This window comes from Pocillopora verrucosa, chromosome 6 (genome assembly GCF_036669915.1).
Source record: "Pocillopora verrucosa isolate sample1 chromosome 6, ASM3666991v2, whole genome shotgun sequence".
NCBI lineage: Eukaryota > Metazoa > Cnidaria > Anthozoa > Scleractinia > Pocilloporidae > Pocillopora > Pocillopora verrucosa.
Window position 1 is genome coordinate 21,842,248 of NC_089317.1, and position 15,387 is coordinate 21,857,634.

Sequence of the window (15,387 nt, forward strand, 5' to 3'; positions counted from 1 at the left end):
TGGTTTAGAGTCAAGGCCTAATGTGACCAGTTGACTGGCGTTTGACCTGTTTGATACGAAAAGATACTCATTTGTGACGATATTAATAAAGGGGTTAGGTTTCAAAAGAAACTATGGTGCCGCGTCGGTGGGAAAGTATAACAGGGTAGTTTATTATCGTCAATTTTATATATAACAACTTTATTTAAATAATAACATATAACATATTATTATTAAAAAGGGTTATGGAAGGGAGGAACTTAATCCTCATTGTAAACTATACCCCAGATATAAAAATTTAATACTATGCAATATACATATACATACTGAAACATTTTACATACAGGCATATATCTATATAAATCTAAATAAAGAAGACATATCTAAGATAAAACTTTTGTTTAAAATTATAATTAAATAATGTATAATAAATAGAATAATTTAATTTTTAGTTATAGGCCTAGTTAAAAAATGTTGATTTAAGAGCTTTCTTAAAAGCATTAATTGAGTCAAGTTCAACTACTGATGACGGTAAACTGTTCCATGTGTCGATATGCCTGTGCCAAAAAGAGTACTTAAAGATGTCTGTACGGCAAAATGGTTTATATAGTTTAAACTGATGAATTTTTCTTGATTGCCTGTTACTGTGTTTACAGAAGAGTGTCCTTTAATGAACTTAAAAAGCCGAACCAATTGAGTTGATAACGTAAATTGGCCACCGTACAGAGTTTCAAAGCTGACGTTTCGAGCATTCGCCCTTCGTCAGAACGATTGACAAAGGGATAATGCTCGAGACGTCAGCTTTTAAACTCTGTACGGTGGCCAATTTACGTTATCAACTCAGTTGAAAAAACTAAATTACCACGTGATTATATTAGTATGTGGCGAAAAATCTTCTCTCAATATCGAAGCTATTCGATAATTTTGTCTCTTTTTCATGCTCGAAAAGATAATAATTTGGTATCACTTACTTCAAAAAGTTGTAAGCTTCTTTGCAGGACCCAATACCTAAATGTAAAGAAAAAAACAGAAGTCAGGTGTTTAAGATATCAATTTAGTCTCTATCATAACTCAGTAGGGGACACAAAAGTAGAGTAGTCGTTCATTCTTGTATCAAGCTATTAGTAAAATCTTTGAGCAATAAAAGATAATATACATTACTTTGGTACCAGTTATAATTTACTGCCGAGGAAGTGGAGGGTCAGAGGATTTTGGTTGTGTCACGATAAAATTAACCTGATACTTCCCCTCCCCCCTCAGTTATAGCACTGTAATATTCTCACGATCCCCACTCCCTGGCAGTTTTAAAATTGGCAGTCAATTTCTTCAGTCCCCCCCTTTAAATTCTGTCGGCGACGACTGATTCCCCCTCCTTTCCCCCTGAAAATCATGTGATCCTCTAAAGTCCTCCCCCCTCCCTATCAATGATAATTGGTCCCTGATGAGAAGTGAGTAAAAATAAAAATTAAATATCCAGTTCTCCACCACAGACCTTTTGATTTCGCAGGAAGATGCTTAATTAACTTGAGAATCAAGGGATTTAACATCTTTATGCATTGCATTAAATGATTTTTTAATTCTATATTTTCGCTGGCTATTTTAGAACACTTTCGAGCTGCAAGGTTAAGTAAAAATTTATTTATAACAGTCACTTGGGAATTATAGTATTTAATGCTGTTGGATATATATCAGTCACAAAACCATTCCAAACTATTCACCTTTTTCACAATATTCCCCTATGAAGCCTTTTGCACAGCGGCATCCGAATGAGCCATCTTCGTAGTTTGTGACACAGATGGCTTTGTGTTGACAAGGTGACGAAGAGCAAGGTGACTGTAGAGAAACAAAGTAGGAAAATGGTTTATGTACTTTGAAACGCTGGGGTACATGAATCCGCCAATCCGCGGTTTTCCGTCAATCCGGTTCGGATTCGTTTAAGTATAAACTTCTCATGGTATAGAAATACCTCATATGATAGCATATAGGATATTTACTTTATTTTTATCTACAGTATTACGATTTTGGCTGAGTTTTCTGTCTTTGCTGGTATTTGAAATAGTGGCTTTATGAGATCAAAAATATATTGCTAAGCCGCTGGGATCTATGAGTCTGGAAAGCTTTTCTAACTGTTTCGAACGTTCGCAGAAAATGAAGTCTGTCGATAAAACATTTAAAACACAAATTGACTAAAGGCTGACCAAATACTGACGATTCAAACAACGATTACATTCTTTAATTAAACAGAATCTGGTATCTTGACTAAAGGCTGACCAAATACTGACAATTTGAGCAACGATTCCATTCTTTAAATAAAGAGAATCTGGTATATTGAATAAACTTTTCAAGCGAGTCACATGTATTTTCTTGGTACACTGACGTGCCTTGGAAAAGTTAAGCAAATAAGATAGTGCGCGGCACGAGAAAGTGTTTACATGCTTTACAACATGCCATAGAAATACGGTGTCACCACAATGAATACGATAACAGACCGACACCATTTGCAGTGGCTTTAATTAACCTGACTGCCTTCTCTCTACGATCTCGACAAAGCTGTCAAACTTTTAAGCGTTTATTTTTCAAAATTAAGAAATGCTTCCTACCTCAATGGCAAAATGATGCGAACTCTTATTCCCTTTATACTCCGTGGAGTTTCTGAACTTATCAGATGACAGCAATTCGCACCGAAGCTTTCCATGGGCTCCTTTGAAGGCGGCCAGGTTTACAGAAAAACTTGCTGAGACATTCTAACGTGCAGTCAAACACATCAGACACTGCCACTGTTCCAACAAGCGGTACATTCAAGTATTGAAACTCATGTTTAATAAATGTACGTCTCAGGAAGGTTCTTGTGGAGGAGGCACGGTTTCCCTCGCGATACACGGGGTTTGATTCTGTAAAGGGAAAGAAGAACAGTCCAGTAATAAAAGGACATGATGGCACCACTCACAGGAGGGAGTGGTGAGGAAGGGACTGGCTGGTTACAAAAGAGGATAAAGTGGCCTATAGAAGAGTAGCCCCCCCTCCCTTTCCCATATCATTCAAATAATTAATGTTTATTATATCTACGTTACTCTTATGAACCTTAATTTGGCGAATTCCGCTGTTTGGGGAGATGAAAAACCATTTTGCTATGGTCAGTAGTAAATCAGCTTCGCTAAATTGCAACGCTTGAGACATACTGTTAAAAAAAAATAATAAAGAAAAGCTTTTTAAGAATGGTTTCCAGGCGGATCAGTATCAGTCTCTCTTCTTCTCATCCCTCTATTAAGCGGTTGCAATCACCTTTGAATGAGTGTGAACGGCCTCTTTGTATGATCTTCCACCTGTATTGAGCGGTCACTTAAAGCAGAACTACCCGAATAAAACGAAGAATTATCTTTCAAGTACAATTTGATTCACATTTTCCTTTCGAAATCAACGTTAGTAGAATTTTTGAGCAAGGTTTTATTCAATAAAATGTCAACTACGGAATAAAATGGCGCTTTTTTAGCGTTTTTTAAATTACCCCTATTCTTCGGAACCTGTTTTGAACAGTTACCCCGGCATTCCCCATCGGTGACCGCTTAATTAACAATTCAAGAAGCCAGAGTTGCTTTCGGCTACGCCTCGAGCAACTCTTACGCATCTTTCGTGCTCTCCAAACTTCCCGCGTGCTTCGTATCTCGATGAACGCACGCTGACGTATGAACCAATTGTTTTATTACATTTTCAACCCGGTAGAAAATCTTTTTCTCGAGGGATTTGTTTGCTGACGTCATGAGCGTGCACAATAGGAATATGAAGCACAATCGCGCAATTGAATTTGATTAGACAAATTTACTAGCTATGTTATAATACAAGTTTGACTGTAGTTCGTTATGAAAACAAACATGTGAGATATTGTAAAACATTTTGAGAATTTACTGAAAGATATGTGACGTTTGATTAGAGGCCTAAACGTGCTTTTAGATCATACGAAACTAAGTAAACAGTCGTTAATAATAATCCAACCGACAGAAAAACATTGCAATCCTACAAACCTAACTACTTTACTAAACAACGAGTGATATTCTTGATAAGGCGTGACCCCTAAAGGCAGTACAGTACTTATCCTCGATAAACTTATTTAAGCTCAGTACAGTTTATATTTTAGCTCACCCCTGAGCCGAACTTAAAGTTTCCTCCGACGTTTCTTGAAATTAGCAATCTTCCACTTCAGCTCTCTCTCACGGTATAGTTTTCTAAACAGTCGGTCACTCCCGACAACAACAACCAACACTACTATATAAATGAATTTTTATATACATTCACAAAGTGTTCTGGAACATTCCAGAAGCTTACAAAAGAACTATTTTAGTAGTATTGCGTAATAACTGCGTGACTTGATGAAGTGTTCTACAAAGTACTATGTTGCGCATGTCAGCATTACTAAGTAGTGTGGAGATTGCTAGAGGCTGATATTTTCAACAACAATTACTCATAACAAAAGAATTTTTAATTCCCCATAAATTTTCTGATCTAATTGTGGAAAATTATGTCAGCTCCCTCGTGTTTATTTAGCAGCTATCCATTCCTGAAAGGTTGGAGGAATCTTGCGTCACCGTTACTATGGTACCTATCTTAATTTTAGAATTCATAAATTTGGGAAGCAAAACAGATGTCATTTTGTCAATAACATCTTTGACCCCTTGACTTCCGCTAATTTCAATTGACAATTTTCTTCTAGTGTTGTTGCAAAACTCTGTTTGATGCTCAGCCCCGGAGGCCCTCGATCAAGTTGGATAAAATCAGGCGACATTTCGCAAGATAAAGAGAGAAGGATAACATGTGAAAAATTTAGTTGGGTGAAAAAGAAAATCGCTTCGTTGAACACTTAAAATATTGCAGATAGATTTCGCAGCCATTTCAACGAGCCATTTCGATTTTAATTTATTGAATAGTTGTTCGAAACCTCTCGAACATTAAGTTGTATTGTCTAACCTTCTCAGTTATCAACATCTGCCGTGTCATTTACCATAACTATACGAGCATTCTGAGTGACTTAAATATATATTTATTGACTGAGGTAACATTTCAAATTAAATTTTGCAAATAAAGTTACAAACCTTTAAATTCTAAGCATTTCTAGCTCTTCGGTGCTGTAATGTTATCATTCGTTTCTGTTCCTCAGTATTAATTATCTTACTATAACATATTGCTTTTAATTTTCTTTCGGAAAAGGAAGAACATAAATCAATTGTCTGATAGACAGTGGAATCGAATGTTTCCGCGAACCCAATTTCAGCAGTCGTTGATAAATTATTTTGAGTAAAACCATGACGAGATCGAAAGCCTGTAGTAAACCTCCGCAGTTTTATCCAAGTTTAGAGGAGTGCAGCTGTTTTTTGTCTACATTTAGAATTTAAATTGAAGTTGAATAAAGGCTTTTTTAATCAATACTTTAGCTAAGTCTTGAGAAACATTTCTCAATGTGAAGTGATGGAGTGTTATTTGCATTTAACCAAGTTGAAGTGCTGAACGTTAGAGGGCAACAGATTGACTTCAACTATGGGACTTCATAACAGCAGATAAACATGAAAGAACGTTGAGATTGTGCCATTTAGCAGCGTTCCAAGTTATCAGTTATAAAGCAAATTGTCGAAACAAGTTTCCAAAGAGCATTCAATGCCCATCACTAGCCCAGTGAAAATATGACAAAAAAACAAAGACTTATAGAATTCAGCGAACATCAGACTTACATCCAGATTCTGAGTTGAATTACGATGCATTAGTAAACGCGTCTAACAAACCTTGTGAAAAGGCTGGATCTGGAATTAGAGCAGAGAGCTCAAATAGAAGGGGATAAAGAAGACCAAAAAACATGTTGAGAGGAGATCTCGTCGCTGATGTGAGATATTTAGCCTGGCCTCTGATGCGACTGACTTATGGACAACTGAGATGTTGACTACAACCAATAGAATTTGAGCGATTCCAGCTGTTCCCAATTTTCTGACGTACAAACTAGCACATTCCTTTGTTTTTACAACAATGGATGTTTCAGTGCTATGTTTGTCGGTCGAAGATTTCTCCGTAACTCGGCTCAGAAGCGGCCCAAGCTCCAGCTGTGAGATGATCATCTTGCAAAAAAAAGAGTCACGGCGAAATTATAATAGTTTTTATAGGAATATTAATAACCGCTCTTAGGAATAAAAAAATACGGTCAAATTCTCAATAAAAATATCTCACCTTACTTCCACAGTGCATCGCTTGTTATCTGACCGCTTACTATGTTAAAAGAACCCATTTTAGCGAGCTATCTACTTCTAGGTTTATCACGTACATAAGAGAAGCCCTGTAGACCTCTCTTATGTAAGGTGAGGTATTTTTATTGAGAATTTGACTGTATTTTTTATTCTTAGGAGCGGTCGTAATTATTCTTATACAAACTGTTATAATTTCGCAACGACTCTTATTTCGCATGATGATTATCTCACAGCTTGGGCCGCCTGTGTTCAGCTGTGACATTTTAGCGTTAAAACAAACAAAATCGTTTACCTCCTGTCTTCCTTTCTCTTCGTCGCTTATTTTCCTGGAAAATGATGATACTGCGAGTTAGATCTTTTTGGTGGCCATTAGGAGTGCGAGGAAAGAGTTACTAACAATAAAGGAAGTGTAACTTGATAAGTTTTGTGTGATGAAATATGTGTCTATAGTTTTCCCGTTGACAAGTTTGCGACTGCAGTGTCAATGAAAAAATAATTGGAGTATATCAATGCCAGTTTTGGAAGAAGGGAAGTTGCTCTTTAAGGAAAAACTTGCCAACGAAAAATCAATTGACAGTACAGATGACTTGGCAAGAAGGAAAATCAGAAGGTTTTCGTGAAATTCTGCGCTATGACAAAAGAAACAGAAATGCCATATGTGGGTTATGAACAAGTATTAAGTGTGTCGAAATGTTGTCGAAAACATCCACCTTGAAAAACGTTCATCGAATCCGCTGGGGTATTTTCAAAATTTGTGATTAAACTCCAGGAACTCCCGTCATTATCCCAAACATGTTCAACATTTATGCCAGGTCATTTTATTTTTCTTCTTCTTTTCGTCAGAATTAATTCGTTAGTGCTTTTTAAAGCACTGAGGAATTAAAATTCTTTAATACCATCCCTGGCCAATTCCGCCCAGGTGTTATTAAGTAAAACTGGCCGCTATTTTGAGTGTATTTGACATTGATCGAGAACAAATAAAAACTCTTTCTGTCATGAATCTTTATGGCGACTATCGGTATAAACATTAGGACACGGGTTCAACGTGGATGTGACATTGTAAGGTTAATATCAACATCTGATCACAGGATACACACTAGATGTAAAAATTTACAATCAACACAGACCCCTGATCATAAGATTTCACGATCAATAACAACATCTGGTCACGGACCTGTCATGTAAGACACGTTGATTTGAACCCCTGAATGTATGGAACAACGATCAATATCAACATCTGATATAGACCCCTGAGTATGGGAACCCTTGAATCTAAGACCCTTGATGAAGTAAGGGGTAGGCGTTTATTCGGGGAAGGGCACTTATCAGATCGTGGGCACTTAGTCGAGGAAATAAGGTCTTCATTACTTGTAATTTTTTTTCCAGAGCAGACATAATCTTATTTAAAGTATCTGATGACCTCTTGTCAGTTTGACACAGTGAACATTCAATTCCAAGATTACTCCACTATATTGTAACTCTTTTAATTGCAAAAATTGTACTTAATTATGAATTTAAATTAGAAATCTTAATTCTAGTTGTATTGTCTTACTGTGGCGTTTCTAATATGGTGTCTCGGCGCCTTCTTTCTTATTTATTCATATTCAAATATTCTTTTGCCTGTTACTTATTTGTTTTTCGTTTTTTTTTTTACCAATTGTTATCAAACTATCATATGCATGTTTTTTAGCTGTTGGGGACAATATGCAGTAAACTGAGGCTCTTGTGTTGGACGTATTTTTTGTACAGACCTGATGTTAGGTCTTTACAACTAATTGTATACTTCCATCAAGGTACTAGTTCGCAAATCTTAATAATTAACGATAATTATTATTATCAATAATGATAAGAAATAATAAAGCACTAGACCACACTTTATGAGTTTATTGACTTAATGACTTACGTGGGATGTTGGAGAAGTAAGAGAAGCCTGTAAATCGCGAGCTAAAGGTGAGTGACTTAAAAATTTCTCAAATGGGTTTACTGATGTAATACACGATAGGTTTTTGACCAATCAGGGCGCTCCTGGTACATTTAAACCTGTATCAAGCCCACGGGAAATGGCGGGGTGACCGCTTGATACAGGTTCCACAGATTACGGATATTACAAAAAACGATAAATAACCCCTCTTTATGTCGGCATCAAGGGATGACCTCAACCTGAAGGAATAATACCTTTTTTTTGTTAATTTTTAGTGTTTATAAGTTTTGCCGGCGCCAAAATACCAAAATGATCCACTGGATTTTGCTGGGTCACATGAGGTGGTCTTTGACATGGTCAACAGAGGCCTATTGGTGGTAATGTTTAGCAAGTGCCTTAAAATGATCTCGTGTTATCATCCTGGCTATGCTTTTTTTTTAAGATTTAAACATCACAATAAATTTAGCAGCCAGTCGACTGAATTTCCGTAAAACTTTGGGCTCAAATGGTTGTACAAATGGAGCCCATGCTAGTAAAGTCCTTATTCAGGTCTCTTCTCGTCTTCGCACTCACCACATACCGGAAGAAAATGAATTAAGAAGCTGAACTATTCTCTTATTTTTAAGGGCTCTTCTATATAATTCGTTTGAGTATAGACGCATGGGTGACGTCGTCATCAACGTCAGATTGCCGTGAGTTTGTTTTGTTATAAATAAAAGATGACGTCAAAATGTGATAAGAATAAATAAAATAAACATCAGTAATATCAGCGATAAAATAACATCAGTGACAAACTCGACTGCGCCTTGTTGTTACCCCTTTTCGTTTCTACAAACATTTTGACGTCATTTGCGAGTTCATGCTGAACAGACACGCGGCAACATGGAATATATTTGTCAAGTAGACTGCGAGCAATCTGTAATCTGCTAAGCAAGTTTTCACTCTGGCGTTTGAGGGAAGAAGGGAGAGGAATGGATAGATGGAAAAGGGCTTTTATTCAGTTCCCTACCTCACCTCCCCCATTCCTAATGAGTTTTCTAAGGTCATACATAGATTGAAAGAGTTTACTGCACCAAGATATATCCCATAGCTCTAATGTCTCTGTCACCATTATCTGAGGAATGAAGTGCTGCGTTTCCACACGTATTGGAGTTATTAGGATGTCCTCCGGTACCAAATCCAATTCTGGAGTCACAAGAGCGACAATCGTGCTGTTCGTTAGCTATATAACCAATTCTTGCTTTAGAATGATGACTTGAAGTACCCACAGCATTGAAGCCTTCCTTGTTACAGTTCATTTGCAAAGAGCCCTGTGCACCAATCAACTTCTTCCACTCGTTACGACCCAGTGAAGAAGCGTGCCATATCCCATCAGCAATCAGTGAGAGCAGAGAGTTGGCCTCCTTGTCAATGACAATAAACCTGAGTTGTCCACTTATCTTCATACCGAGACAGATCTTGGAGAAAGGTGTGTTCCAATAGGTCGGTAACTTGGTCTCTTGTGAGTCAAACCCAGTCCTCCCGCCAACGATGTTGTATTGGTTTTTATCACTCCAGTAGTGAGAGTCATAGTGAAACGTTGCCTAAAAAGAATTAAGAGGATTTAATTTATCCTTAAACATAAATAACACGATGCATCACCAAAGGCAGGACCTCTTGAAATCAGTAATAAAGTTAGCGTAAAAGCCAACAATCTGTACCCTATTTGCAAGCGGGTTAATTAGCAATTTGTCGCGTTTTTAGATATTAGGGTACTGTAGCACTCATGCCAAAGGAATTTCCGCAAGCAGAGGCCGCGAGAAGAATATGGGCGAGTTGTTAAGAGATTCTATCGTAGTTTCGACGCTACTGAGAATGTCTTGCTCGCGCTTCATCGCCGCAAGAATATTCCGCCAAAAGAGGCCTACCTTGTTGCCGTCAGTCTTTATTACAGGCGTCCATCCTCCATCTCCGCATCCGAAATCCCCCATCTGACAGAGAACTGTGATTGGTTTAGAGTCAAGGTATAATGTAACCAGTTGACTGGCGTTTGACCTGTTTGATACGAAAAGAAATCCATTCGTGATCGATTATATTAGTTTGCGGCAAAAAATGTTCTCTCGACGTCGAAACTATTCGATAATTTTGTCTTTTTTATGCTCGAAAAGATAATCATTTGGTATCACTTACTTGAAAAGGTTGTAAGCTTCTTTGCAGGACCCAATACCTAAATGTAAAGAAAAAAAAACAAAAGTGAGGTGTTTAAGATATTTAGGCTCTATCACAGTTCAGTAGGGGACACAAAAGTAGAGTCGTTGTACATTTTTGTGTCAAGCTATTAGCAAAATCTTTGAGCAAAAAGAGATGATAAATATTACTTTAAACTCTGTCGGCGACGATTGATTTCCCTTCCTTTCCCCCCGAAAGTCATGTGATCCTCTAAAATCCACCACCCCCTCCCCCGTGGTTAATGATAATTGGTCCCTGCGAGGAAGTAAAAATAAAATTAAAGATCCAGTTCCCCACCTCAGACCTTTTGATTTCGTAGTCAGATGCTTAATCAACTTGAGCATCGAGAGATTCAACATTTTTATGCATTGCATTAAATGTTTTTTAGTTATATATTTTCGCTAGCTATTTTAGAACATTTTCGAGCTGCAAGGTTAAGTAGAAAATTTATGGCAGTCACTTGAGAATTATAGTATTTAATTCTGTTGGATGCATATCAGTCACAAAACCATACCAAACTATTCACCTTTTTCACAATATTCTCCTTTGAAGCCTTTTGCACAGCGGCATCCGAATGAGCCATCTCTATAGTTAGTGACACAGGTAGCTTCGTGTTGACAAGGTGACGAAAAGCAAGGTGACTGTACAGAAACAAAGTAGGAAAATGGTTCATGTATTTTGAAACGCAGCTGTAAATCTCTAAATATGTGGTGACTAGAGGGTACATGAATCCGCCAATCCGCGCTATTCCGTCAATCCGGTCCCGATTCATTATAGCACGAGAAACTGTATGTTTGCAAACTTTACATCATGCCATGGAAATACGGTTGTCACCACAATGAATACGACAACAGACCGACACCATTTGCAGTGGCTTTAATTAACCAGACTGCCTTCTCTCTACGATCTTGACAAAGCTGTCAAACTTTTGACACGTTTATTTGTCAAAATCAAGAAATGCTTCCTACCTCAATGGCAAAATGATGCGAACTTTCATTCCCTTTATACTCTGTGGAGTTTCTGAACTTATCAGATGACAACAATTCGCACCAAAGTTTTCCATGGGCTCCTTTGAAGGCGGCCAGGTTTACAGAAAAACAGAACGGATTGCTGAGACATTCTAACGTGCAGTCAAACACATCAGACACTGCCACTGTTCCAACAAGCGGGACATTCAAGTGATGAAACTCGTGTTTAATGAATGTACGTCTCAGGAAGGTTCTTGTGGAGGAGGCGCGGTTGCCCTCGCGATACACGGGGTTTGATACTGTAATAGGAAAGAGGAACAGTTCATTAATAAAGGATATGATGGCACTACTCAAGGAGGGAGTGGTGGTGAAGGGACTAGCTGGTCAGAAGAGAGGATTAAGTGGCCTATAGAACAGTACTCCCCCCCCTGCTATACCATTCAAAGTAATTGATGTTTATTATATCTAGGTTACTCTTATTAACATTCATTTGGCTAAATCCGCTATTTAGGGAGGTAAAAAACCATTTTGCTATGGTCAGTAGTAAATCAGCTTCATTAAATTGCAACATTAGAGGCGTGCCATTAAAAAAAAACTTTTTAAGAATAATTTCAAGGCTAATCAGTGTCAGCCTCCCTCCCTCTTGTGCCGTATTAGGATGTTGCAAATTACAGCAAAGAGATAACTGAGAATGGTAAAAAGGATTGAGATATTTTAGTAGTATTACGTAATCTATAACTGCGTGACTTGATGAAATGTTCTAGAAAGTACTATGTTACGCATATCAGTATGACTAAGCAGTGTGGAGACTTCTAGAGGCTTACATTTTCAACAGCAATTACTCACGACAAAATTATTTTAAATTCCCCATGAATTTACTGATCTAATTGGAGACAAATTATGTCAGCTCCCTCGTGTTTATTTAGCAGCTATCCATTCCAAATACTTGAAAGGTTGGAGAAATCTTGCGTCACCGTTACTATGGTACCTATCTTAATTTTAGAACTCATAAATTTGGGAAGCAAAACAGATGTCATTTTATCGATAACATCTTAGGCCCCTCGACTTCCGCCTATTTCAATTGAAAATTTTCCTCCAGTGTTGTAGCAAAACTCTGTAGGGTGCCCAGCCCCGGAGGCCCTCGCTCAAGTTGGGTAAAATCAGGCGATATTTTGAAAGATAAAGAGAGAAGGATAACATGTGAAAAATTTAGTTTGGTGAAAAAAGAAAATCGCTTCGTTGAACACTTAAAATATCGCGGATAGATTTTTCGCAGCCATTTCAACGAGCCATTTCGATTTTAATTTATTAAATAGTTGTTCGAAACCTCTCAAACATAAAGTTGTCTTGTCTTATCTTCGCAGTTATTAACATCTGCCGTGTCATTTACCATAAATATACGCGCATTCTACATGACTTTAATATATTTATTTACTAAGGGAACATTTCAAAATAAAATTTTGCAAATAAATTAACAAACCTTTAAATTCTAAGCATTTCTAGCTCTTCGGTGCTGTAATGTTATCATTCGTTTCTGTTCCTCCGTATTGATTATCTTACTATAACATATTGCTTTTAAATTTTCTTTCGGAAAAAGGAAGAACATCAATCAATTGTCTGATAGACAGTGGAATCGAATGTTTCTGCGAACCCAATTTTAGCAGTCTTTGATAAATTATTTTGAGTAAAACCATGACGAGATCGAAAGCCTGTAGACCTCCGCAGTTTTATCCAAGTTTAAAGGAGTGTAGCTGTTTTTTTGTCTGCATTTAGAATTTAAATTGAAGTTGAGTAAAGGTTTTTTTAATCAATACTTTAGCTAAGTCTTGAAAATCATTTCTCAATGTGAAGTGATGGAGTGTTATTTTCATTTAACCAGGTTGAAGTGCTGAACGTTAGAGGGTAACAGATTGACTTCAACTATGGGACTTCATAACAGCAGATAAACATGAAAGAACGTTGAGATTGTGCCATTCAGCAGCGTTCCAAGTTATCAGTTATAAAGCAAATTGTCGAAACAAGTTTCCAAAGAGCATTCAATGCCCATCACTAGCCAAGTGAAAATATGACAAAAAAACAAAGACTTATAGAATTTAGCGAACATCAGACTTACATCCAGATTCTGAGTTGAATTACTATGAATAAATGAATTACACCAACATCAATGTTCTAACACTGAAAACAATAAGAGATACGATTCAAACGCATCTTACAAACCTTGTGAAAAGGCTGGATCCGGAATTAGAGCAGAGAGCTCAAATAGAAGGGGATAAAGAAGACCAAAAAACATGTTGCGAGGAGATCTCGTCGCTGATGTGAGATATTTAGCCTGGCCTCTGATGCAACTCACTTATCAGCAACTGGAATGTTGACTACAACCAATAGAATTTGAGTGATTCCAGCTGCTCCCAATTTTCTGACGTGCAAACCAGCACGTTCCTTTGTTTTTGCAACAATGGATGTCTCAGTGCTATGATTGAGTTTTATGAGAGCAGAAAGGAATACGAGTGAAAAATCAGGTTTGAAGTTGTTTTAGTTATAAAATGATATGAACCAATTTCCGCTTTACCTTTCCCGTAACTCCAAAGAGGCGTCATTTTCTAAATAGTTTCTGATGAGCTGATTGCGCAATGAGCATTCACTTACATCTATATAAGCTTGCAGTAACACCCGGTGGTTTGAGTTTGTTACTTAAGGGCAACCTGAGTCGTCCAGATAAACATGTCTTTGTTTTATAATTGGAATATATTCCTAATATTTCGTTTGAAATAACAGGTCTCACGTGAAATGCTAAGCTAAAGTTGAAAGCTTTGAAACCATGGATGCTGTACAATGAGCGAAATCACAGGCCTGAAGAAATTTTCATGTTACCAGTATTGCAATCGTGGAAAACGTTGTAATAATTAAAATCGTTTATTTCCTATCTTTCTTTCTCTTAATCACATATTTTCCTAGAAAATTGATAATACTGCGAGTTAGATCTTTTTAGTGGCCATTAGGAGTACGAGGAAAGAGTTACTAATAATAAAGGAAGTGTAACTTGAGAAGTTTTCCCGGGGACAAGTTTGCGACCGCAGTGTCAATGGAAAAAAAATTCGAGTACATCAAGACCAGTTTTGTTGTTAGGGAAGTTGCTATTTAAAGAAAAACTTGCCAACGAAAAATCAATTGACAGTACAGATGACTTGGTATGAAGGAAAATCAGAAGGTTTTTGTGAAATTCTGCGCTATGACAAAAGAAACAGAAATGCCACAAGTGCGTTAAGAACAAGTATATTAGGTGTTGAAAAGCTATACATATCATCAAATATTAATACCAAAAAAAACCTTTCAAAGAAAGTCTTTTGATATGAATTTTAATAGATTGTGATAATGGGTTCCTATTTACGTGTGAACTCAATAATTTACTGAGAGAACTTCGAAATAAACGTACCGTGTCCGTGATTATACAATATGGTTAACACTTTAAACTTTTTGACCGTCTGTTGCATTTCCACAACCCAAAAATTAGGATAGTTAATGAACGAGGGTGCGTTTCGTGATTCATGAGCCTAAGTGATGTCTTTTAACTAAAATGTCTTGAAGAACTTGATGAGTAGAGTTGACACAGAAAAATTTTCACGATAAACAAATTCAGCCCAAATACAAGCTTTTCGACATATAAAACTACCTATCATTTGCCATCCGGCCTGAAATAGTCCCAAAATTACCTAGAAATCTTCTTTCGAAACCAACAGAATCGGTTTTACATTCATCCGTGGCTTGTAAATAAACAGATCGACATCTAGAATTTGCATTGAAAATTATTTGTGGCGTTTCTGCAAGATTTACGGGAGCAGTCAACTAGGTTATCATCGAACTGTACGCTTGCTTCAATCGTAAAAAAACAACTTATTTACTATTTGCATCAACGTAAGCTTATCAAATACAAATTTTTATTTTCTCAGTTCGTGCAGAGATGCTCACTAGTTTGTTACTACAAAAACAGAAAAAAACTAGCTCATTATGGAAAGGAAAATGTACCTCGACAGAAAAGTTAGGCTCACATCAATGGTTTGATACCGTAAGTATCAGTTAAGGTACATCATTG

At 37.1% G+C, this 15,387-nt stretch overlaps 1 protein-coding gene across 1 annotated transcript; it reads right to left on the bottom strand.

The window, feature by feature from the left end:
• Nucleotides 1–9,070: 9,070 nt before the first annotated feature.
• On the bottom strand, nucleotides 9,071–13,626 carry LOC131798084 (uncharacterized). The gene is made up of 6 exons (XM_066168117.1): nucleotides 13,515–13,626; nucleotides 11,298–11,596; nucleotides 10,856–10,970; nucleotides 10,291–10,327; nucleotides 10,029–10,155; nucleotides 9,071–9,704 (listed from the first exon to the last, which is right to left on the bottom strand). The coding sequence occupies exons 1-6, from the start codon at nucleotides 13,585–13,587 to the stop codon at nucleotides 9,186–9,188; spliced, it is 1,170 nt and encodes a 389-aa protein (XP_066024214.1). The 5' UTR covers nucleotides 13,588–13,626; the 3' UTR covers nucleotides 9,071–9,185.
• Between the last annotated feature and the right edge of the window lie 1,761 nt (nucleotides 13,627–15,387).